The following is a 9,329-nucleotide window of genomic DNA, read 5'->3' as shown; positions in this document are numbered from 1 at the left end:
AGGCTTCCCTTACACATAAAAAGGCTGAGTTAAATAAGCCATGTAATGCAAACCAGGCCAATGATAATAAATCTTCGTGGAAATCCACTTTTCAAAACCTACTGCACCTCTAGACTTGACCTTATTCCTGTGCATGCACTCAGGCAGACACAGCATCGAATCCATTTGAAATTATTTGCCTTTTCCTGACTATAGGTTCCTGTACAGAGAACAAAGTTTCCTGGTCTAGGCTGGAGCTTCCTTTCTTTGTATCTACACTTAAAGTGAAAATGAAGTATGCCATTAAACTGTTATGGTAATTTATCCTTACACTTTCTGCTCAACAGGTTTGCTTTGTTTCAAAAGTATGTTTCTGTGATACTTATAGCTATGTATATGTAATTTTGTGGTTAAATTAGAAGAGAGAGGAAAACCCTGGTTCCCACAGGAAACATAACTCGACCTCTTGCAAGCAGGTAACATTTTTGCCATCAATGTGATAAAGAACTTCAATGAGAAACAAATCCTGCCAAGGTTTACACCTGTGTGCAACTGCCTGATGTGTCTTGCTCAAGTGAGGTTAATGAGATTTTTCCACGATTCAAATTCTACAAGAGAATGCTTCTGGGCGGGAAGGGGGCCTGAGACAGCTCTGTCAGTAAACGATGTGTTAAAATAGGAGAGATGGGTCTAGTTCTGTGGGCCAGGATTTGGGTCTCTTTCTGTAGAAATCTCTTCATGAGACACTTACGTTTTTCCTATGGGCCTGGGGTCTCGGGGCAGAGGGAAACTGTGACATTTTGCTGGTCATCTCACCGGGGATGGGAAGAGAAAATATCCCCACCGCACGGTGAATACCAGCCGTGACAGACCCACGCTGACCCCGCTGCCCCGCAGAGGCGCGCCGGGGGCTGCGGGCCCGTCCTTGCCCTGGGCGCGGGCAGCGGCAGCGTGGGCTGGTCACGGCAGCCGGCGGTGGGGCGGCCGCACGGCCCTGCCGCGAACACGCGTGGGGCTCCCGCCGGCGGGGCCCAGCGCCGGGGGCGGCGAGGAAGGGCCGCCCTGGGTCGCCCCCGCCCCGTGGGGCTATTGTTGGGCGGCGGGGCGGGCAGGCTGCGCGGCCGGTTCTCTCCCCGCCCGCGCTCGCTGGCTCCCTCCCTCTCTCTTTCTCTCTCCCCGCGAGTTTACCCAGCAGTGCTCTGGTGCGGGCGCGTTTCCGCCGGTTTTTCCTGTTGGAGAAGGGAAGGGGGAGCTGTTCTCTCTCTCTCTCCGCTCGCAGTATATTTTTTCTCCTCCTCCTTCTCCTCCTCCTCCTCCTCCTCCCCGGCTATCTTTGTCTGGCTCGCAGCACCCCGCTCCAGCCCCGCGCCCCTGCCCCGCCGCCGCCGGGACGCGCAGCCCCTGCCCGCCGGTGCCCGGCGCCGTTTGATGCGAGGGCAGCGCCGCGGGAAGGGCTCGGAGGCGGCGGGGGCTCCGCCGCGGCGCTGGGCGTGAGCCGCCCCCCCATGCGAGAGCGGGGCCGCGGCTGCCACTGCCGGCTCCCGGCGTGAGTGCCGCCGGCCGGGCCGAGCCGTGCCGTGCCATGCCCGGGTGCGGGGCGCATCGTGAGGCTGCCAGAGGCTGCCGGCACCGGCGCCGCTCCTGCCGCCGCCGCGGCGACATGGTGTGAGCCCGCTGCCGCCGGGGACGCGCGGGCAGCCACCGACTCACCCGCTCACCCACCGACCGGCCGGCCGGGATCCTCGGGGGGATCCAGCCCCGCACTGCAGCGCGGAGAGACGGACGGACGGACAAACCGCATCACCCCTTCTCCTTCTTCCTTCCCTTCCTTCACCTCCCTTTCCCTCCTCCTCTTCCCACCATCCATCTATCTATCCATCACCCCCCCCGCCAACCCCTCCCAATGCTGAAGAGTTTCAACCCGGCGGGGCTGGAGTGAAGAAGGGAAGGGCGGAAGGGAGGAGAGGAGCGGAGCTCCGCGCAATTCACAGCTGCTCCAGGGAGGGGGAGCGGCCTCGCTATTATTTAACAGAGAAGAAAAAATATTTAAAGGAAAAAAAAAAGAAGAGACGGGAAAATGGCGAACGATTCTCCTGCAAAAAGTCTGGTGGATATCGACCTTTCCTCCCTGCGGGTGAGTGCCGGTGCCGGGGGCCGGGGCGGGGGCCCCCCGGGGCCGGCGCGCCCCTTGCCGGGGCTGCGGGGCCGGTGGGGTGGGAGCGGCCGGGCCCGGGCCCGGTGCCGGGGCGCGGGGGGCAGCGGCCGCATGGGGGGAGCCCTCCCGCGGGGGCGGGCGGGGGGACCGCGGCCCTGGGCTGCTTTTCCTTTGTTTGCATGTATTGGCATGTGTGTGGAAAAACAGGGCGCAACAGCTGCACGCCGCCAGCAGCCGGGTTCACTGGCTGGGCTCTGCCAGCAGCCATCGCCTGAACAAAAATGTAACCCCGCTTCTCTTCTCCCCTTTCCTCCCCCGCCCCTTCTGCCCCTTCCTCCTCCTAGGACCCCGCTGGGATTTTTGAACTGGTGGAAGTGGTTGGCAATGGCACGTACGGGCAAGTCTACAAGGTTTGTGTCAGAATTTCTTCTCCTTTTATTGTTGCCGATTTTCCAGAGGGTACCCGGTGCCTGCGCCGGGCTGAGCACACGGCTGAAGGCGAGCCACCCCCACTGGCAACCGGAACAGTGAGGGGTGGTAGAAGTGTTGTCCTTGTCATTGTTGCTGGCCTTGTCAAGTTTGTCAGCCTCTTGGCTTCTGCTTTTTCAGATGGGTACAAATTACTTTCCCAAGTACCCATCCTGTAATGATGAAATACGCCTTTATTGTCCTTATTCTTCTCTGTGCTCCTTCCAGAGAAATGACCAAACCAAGTGGACGCTGTCAGAGTCTGGCTCAGTTATACAAACACGTCCACAGGCTCATTCAGCTTTGCTGCTGGAAATCCTTATGGAAGTTGCTGCTGCTGCAGTGACTTTAGACAAAGACATTGGCCTTAATTAAAATTGTCACCCGGTTTCCTTGTGAGCGTTGAAGCTGTGGAGTTGGGGGCAAGTGTATCTGATGGGCTGTGCGGAGATGAGGGGTGCAGAGTGACAATAATAAGTGACTGAAGCAGAGAAACTTATTTTGTGGAAATCAGAATTCCCAGAATAACCTGTTTGACAAGTGTATGACTTTAAAAAATAGAAATCAGAGAGTGCCCATGTGGGTGTGAAACTAGCCTACTTTTTCCTTTTTTTCTTTTTTTACCCTTTAGTGTGCAGTCAGTGGAACAAACAAATCTTGAGCTTGCATGACTTTGCAGTGAGTGCTAGCTACCAGGATGACTAATTATTTGCACTTAATACTTGGCTAAATATTGAAGGTTTTAGCCTTAAACTATAGAAATGTAAGATGCATTTGGAGAGAGAAGGAGAGAGATGAAGATGCTTAGCTGCTTGTTTGGTTTTTTGGTTGCTTTTTTTTTTCCTTGTTTTGTTTTTCTTTTTGCTTATAAACAAGGGAATGTAATTGGTCTGAGTTTCCCTGATGGCAAGATACTGCTGCTGCAGCTCCAGTAACTAAATAAAGCGCTTTGCTGCCTCTTCTGCAAATGAAACACATGTCAGTTTGTTTTGAGGGCGTGAACCTCAGCCTTCCTGATGGAGAATTAGTCTGCCTGTGCAGCGTATTTGTTGCTTTTTAAGACTTTAGCTGAATAGCCAGGCTGCTGCTGTTGGTATAAAGCTGGAAAAAAGAATGTGGCTCAAAGGGCCACAGGAGAGGGGGAAGATGATTAAAAAGCTGCACTTTGACACAACCTCAACCATTTAATTTTTTTCTGCCATTTCAAAGGATGCAATTTTTTCTGTAATCATTTGCTCCCAGAGCTTGCATCATCTGAACCCTTATTTAAAAAAATTAATAGGGTGTGAATGTGGGACTTGAAACTCTCCTGTTAATTATTGCAATTTAGTGCATTGTTTCTCAGTGTACCTGTTAATGCTTTGAGTTAATGAACAAAGTTCTCCTTAGTTTAACAATCTTGACAACAGAAATGTTAAATTTCCTTTTCTATAAATAAGGTAGAGCTCTCCCAGAATAGTTAGCATTAGACATGAAACTGGGCACATACATTTATTGTCTTGGAAGGGTTGAACGAACACCTGATGTCTAAGGGCATCGGTGTCACTGTGAGACCGGGGAGCAACAGGCAGTCTCTTTTCTTGCTGTGGAGGCTGCTAGACAGTAATGAATTGACAGGTGTTTAGGTCTGGGTTGGCACTGCTTCTTCTTAGGTATTTGCCCGCATTTGTGTACGTATACCGGTAATGTTGACACGTAACAAGGCTGTATGTAAACAAACAATACCAAACAAAAAAACTTCCTTGCTGCGATAAACATCTTTCTTTTTAAACCAATGAAGTTATGTAAAAAAAAAAAAAAAAAAAGGCAGTTGTTACAAAAGTTGTTGCAAAAATCCCCCAACTTTTCTTGGCCACTTTTTTTGCTAGGAGAAATGCTCCAGGGGCACCTGAAGATGAGACTGTATGTGTATGTTTTGATGGCTTTCATAGAAACTGCAGAACCGAAGGAAAAACGCGTTTACACCGTGTTTGCTTGTTGCCTTCCGCTTTCCTTCTACCCAGCAACCACTTCTTGAAATCCCTCTTCCTGGATGGTTTTATTTCCCTTGTAAGCGGTCCGTCATCCCGAGGGGCTGGCGGGCGGCGTGTCGGTTGCTTTGGAGGAGCCGAGCTGCGAGATGCAGTTTGATGTACTTCCACATTCGTGTACAGGCATCAGCGATGATGTCACCCGGGAGCGGGATTGGCTGGCTACCTGCCACTGCGGGGAGGACACGGAGGGAGCCGAGAGGCCATGACGTTATCTCTTTGTCTAGCTCATACACCCGCCGATGATGCCGAAGGTCGATTGCCCGGCTGGGCAGTCAGCTTTCCAGCAGCGCTGGGAAGGGGACGGCGCCAACCTGTTGAAAAAGCAGAAAATAGCCCTGTTTGTCGCCTCTTTGCCTTAGCTGAGCTAGCTGGAAATAGCTCATCTATCTATCTGGCTGGAGATATTTCTGTAGTTCTACCTTAGCTATTTATTTAGCTATATGTAGGTGTGTAGGTGTTTATACATGTATGAAATGTGAGGGCAGCCCTTGGATGTTTGGCACCTAAATGCAAGTGGAGTTGCGTTTTATGCGTTGAATGGGTTGGATTAGGTGGAATGTTACTGTAGGTCTGGGACCTCAGGGCTGAGGTGGTAAAAATACAAAGTTTTCTGTTGCTGTGCTTGAGTTGGGGTAATGGCTTTAAACTGAGAGTAGGTTTAGATTAGGTATTGGGAAGAAATCCTTTACTGTGAGGGTGGTGAGGCACAGGAACAAGTTGCCCAGAGAACTTTTGAATGCACCATCCCTGCAAGCCTTCAAGGCTGGGTTGGATTGGGCTTTGTGCAGCCTGGTCCAGTGGAAGGTGTTTCTGCCTATGACAAAGGGGTTGGAGCTAGATGATCTCTGAGATCACTTCCAACCCTAACAGTTCTGTGATTCTGAAATCTATAGTTTTTATTATTTTCATCTTCCTAACCTTGCTTACACCTCTCCTGTGTGAAGAAGCGTTGCGTGTCAAGAGCAGCTTGTTATGCACTGGTGAATTAATGGGGAAAAAAAAAAAAAAAAAAGGAGGTTCCCCAGCCCTGGGTATGTAAAAGAAAGGAAGGGGTGTTTTGGGGAAGCCTTTGCCCAGCACAGGGGAAGGGACGGCGGGCCTTGGCTCATTCGTCCTGGGCGCAAGCAGAGCTCTACTGCTGCTCGGAAATCCTGGGGAATGAGAGTTGTTTTGCCTTTCGTAGTTGGTTCGGAACCCGACAACGATGGCGTGGAAGTTTCATCGCTTAGGTTAGAGAGAAAACAAAGGGTTAAACGCTGCCAAGTACGGCCGGCAGCTTTCCCTCCGAGCCGAGGCGGGAAGGACCGGCCGCAGAACCCCCTGGCTCGCTCGTTCTCACACTTTTAAGGAGTCCCAGGCCAGTGCTGGAGTTGGGAGGGGGAAATTTCCCTTGGCTAGGTCGGTATCAGCTGGCGGGAGCCGAGCGGCGTGTGCGGGCCGGCCCGGGCCGCGCCTGTGCCCGCGGCGGGCGGGGAGCCCGGGCCGCCCCCCGCCCCTGCCCGCGCCGCTGGGCCCGCGGCGGGCAGGGCGGCGGCGCCGGGCTCGGCACGGCCCGTGCGGGTTCGGCCCGGCCCGGCCCATGGGGGTTCGGCCCGACCCGGCCCGTGGGGGTTCGGCCGGGCCGGGGCTCGCGGGGCCTGCCGCTGGCCTGTGGTGCCGCTGGTATGGCGCACGGATGTGCTGCCCTCTCCTTCCCTCTTGAGTCAGCCCTGTCCCGCTGCCGTGTAACTGGGACTCGCCGAGTGATCGGCTGCCTTAAGGGCTTTTTTTGATCTTATGCAAGTAGTGGGAGAAGCATTTTTGGCATTGCTGCGGTTAGGTTTTAGTTTTTCACATCCAGCAGTAAGCTTAATATGAAGTTTGGCTTGCACCAAATGAGAACACTGCTGAAATTTGTCTCAAGATAAGGTCTCTGAACTGGGTGTTTGCTTCCATTCTGGTTTTTGGTATTTTGGGTTTTTTAATACAAAAATTACCTGTGACCTAAAGGCAATTGGTTAATACTTTTGAAATTTTAAGATCTCTATCATCTGATCGTTCATAGAGGTGTAAAACATTGTAATTTTGCTATTGACACTGAACTATGTGAACTTGCTTAGTCACTTTCTCTTTTGTTGTGTATATGTCTGTTTTTAAAGACATCTAACACTTTGACTATTGTGAGTGTGCTGTTACATCTCACAGAACTCGTAATTCTCTTGTGGCAGCAATGACTTGGGTGGAAGGATGTATTTGTGGGAGTATCTGAGGCATATCAGGAGTGCACCAGAAAGATGAGAATTAGAGGTTGATACTCCTAATTGCCCTCAACGCAGGCTGGAGTGACTTCTTCTAAGAGTCTTGTAATAGTTAATTCATAGTGAAGGCTTCTTTTGTTGATCTATGTTGCAGCCTTCCAAAACTGCATGTAAATGATGTGTATTGTCTAACTGCTGGCTTGTAAAAGGAAGTGATGTAAGATGTGATCGTTTAAATGCTGATTTGAAAGTAAATTAAAACTTTGCTAAATTCTTTCCCACGCTAAGGACACCCTATTTTTGTCTTAATGGACTTTCTGTCTAGCAAGGTGATTCTGTTGGGGGGGGTAGGAAGATAGGACAGTCCTTGGTATTCTCTAGTAACTCAGTTAAGGGTGTTTTTTCCATTCTCTCCCCTTTGTTTCTCCCACTGCTAAAGGGACATCATTGTGGATTCAAGTGATTTTGTTAAACATGAATACAATTCCAGTCCTATCACTATAAAGACAAACTGTACTGGGGATCAGTGAGGTCACTGGCTTTCAGGAACTGGTCCAGACCAGCTCTCTTAAGTATGAATTGCACTTCTTCCCTTACTCCTCTGATTTTTTGTGGATTGTGTTGCAAAGTGAGACCTTGCTGTTTTAGAAATCGTGAAGGACCAGGCAGCGGCTGGAATTTTGGCATTTTTTTGGATCCTTTAGCTAGATGTTTACTCTCCTGTCCTCCCCTAAACTGGCTGAACTTTTGACCAGTTCTCCATCACCCAAATCCTTCTTAATTAAGTACACAAAAGCTAGGCAGGTGGCCAGTGGGGATTACTGATATTTATTTTTATTAAAAAAAAAAAAAAAAAAAAGAGAGAAAAGAAAGCTATGTGCCAGTTGTGGGTAACCACATGTCCCTCTTGTTCTTCCTCCCCCAGTCCCATCTGTCTGTTTGCAAAATGTAGGGGTTTTGCAAACTCCTGGGGCAGGGACTCCTTATTCTGAACTAATTAGAAGAGGATCCAGTGGTCTGGGACTTGGGTGTGTGCAGAGCTTCAAGGTGATGGATGTAACAAGATCCAGCCCAGAGTTTTGTGCTGACATCTAGAATTTTTTTTCAGCTTTCTATTGGAAGATAGTTCAACTGGCGTGGATAAAATTTCAGTTGAAATCATCTGGTACTCTCTCCTTGCTTTTTGCATATGTGGTCTCTCTCCCCCTTGGCAGTGGTGGGGGTAATTTCCCTGAGCTTGTATGGGTGGATGGTTTTCCCTAACAAGGTCTCTTCTTGCAGCAGTGAGGAAGGTGAGCATTATCTGTAAGGCCTGGAGTAGGGGTTTTTAGTCATTTTGGGATAGTGAAGAAAGGAGGAAACCAGGAATGTACAGCTTCCATTCCTTACTTAATTTTTATTCTCTCCTAGCAGTGTCATGTAGTTTGGTGACGTGTTGTCAACTTCCAAGACCAGAGCCTTGGCTTGATAGTGTGCAGAAATCCTTCTTTTGGTCTCTGTGGTGATGGCAGGTGTGCACCTCCCACCCAAGGGAATGATGTAGAGGAACATCTCCAAAGGCAGTGCAGCATTCTAAGAGGTGCTCACCCTTGCATTTCCTTGCCTTCAGCATATACATTTTTTAGTATAAATTTTTTGGACGAGAATGCTAGCTAACTTTTCTCATGTGGTCTAGCTTGTGTTTGTATATACACATTATGTTCTAGTCATCTTTTCAAGTGGTACTTGCTGTTGCAAGAGCGATTTTAGCCCGGTACGTTGTATGCCTACCCTCCTGAGATCTGTTTTCTGTGGAGGAAAGTGGTATTTTTGTTTTTTCCATTTTACATTTCTGACTGTACGCTCTGGCTCCACCAGGCCTTGGATGACATTGATATTTAAGCTCAATAGCATTGACTTGCACAATGTGAGCTTGACTGTAGTCAAAGTTACAGTAAGATCCTTATCTGCATCGTTATTTTAGGTCTCAGCCCACAGAAAGTGGTGGAAAGAATTCAGCTTGCTTGAACGAGAGGTGGATTTGGGAGGGGATCTCATAGCTTTGCACAAGAGTTCTCTTATCAAATACTTTATGTTTGTAACATTATGGGTCCCTTATTATTTCTCTGGTTAGCACAGGCTCAAGAAAAGATACTGTTGGCTCTAAAGTCAGACAGCTATGGGAAGGAGGAGGAAAAAGCCTACGATTGTGTATACCTCTTGGGAACCTTGAGGCAGCTTTGATTGTAGAGAGCTTGGGGATTTTGACACTGCATCTCGATATTATTTCTGAAGTGTATTTTCTGCTTTGGATGCATTGTGAAACACTTTCACAGAGGCACAAAAAAATATTACACTAGTTACAAGCTGTGGAGTACTACTGAATGGCCAATATGCTGCTGTGAAGCTCATGGTACCTCCACCTAAGCCTCATTCCTGGTCCCTTGTAATATCCTGAGCAAGGCTTGATGAATCTCC

General features: G+C 49.6%; 1 protein-coding gene across 5 annotated transcripts in view; it reads left to right on the top strand.

Moving 5' to 3' along the window:
- The first annotated feature begins 1,324 nt into the window (after window positions 1-1,324).
- Window positions 1,325-9,329, top strand: part of MAP4K4 (mitogen-activated protein kinase kinase kinase kinase 4) — a 161,346-nt gene continuing 153,341 nt past the window's right edge. For all 5 annotated transcript variants that reach the window (XM_084225699.1, XM_084225698.1, XM_084225697.1 and 2 more), the window contains exons 1-2: window positions 1,325-2,113; window positions 2,479-2,544. In XM_084225699.1, the coding sequence (XP_084081825.1) occupies window positions 2,057-2,113; window positions 2,479-2,544 (123 nt within the window). In that variant the 5' untranslated portion in view covers window positions 1,325-2,056. The remainder of the gene's footprint in view (window positions 2,114-2,478; window positions 2,545-9,329) is intronic.

The sequence above is a fragment of the Fringilla coelebs genome (assembly GCF_963513975.1).
Source record: "Fringilla coelebs genome assembly, chromosome: 2".
In the NCBI taxonomy this organism is placed as follows: Eukaryota; Metazoa; Chordata; class Aves; order Passeriformes; family Fringillidae; genus Fringilla; species Fringilla coelebs.
The sequence above is the reverse complement of the archived record's forward strand: the minus strand, read 5'-3'. Positions and strand labels throughout refer to the sequence as shown.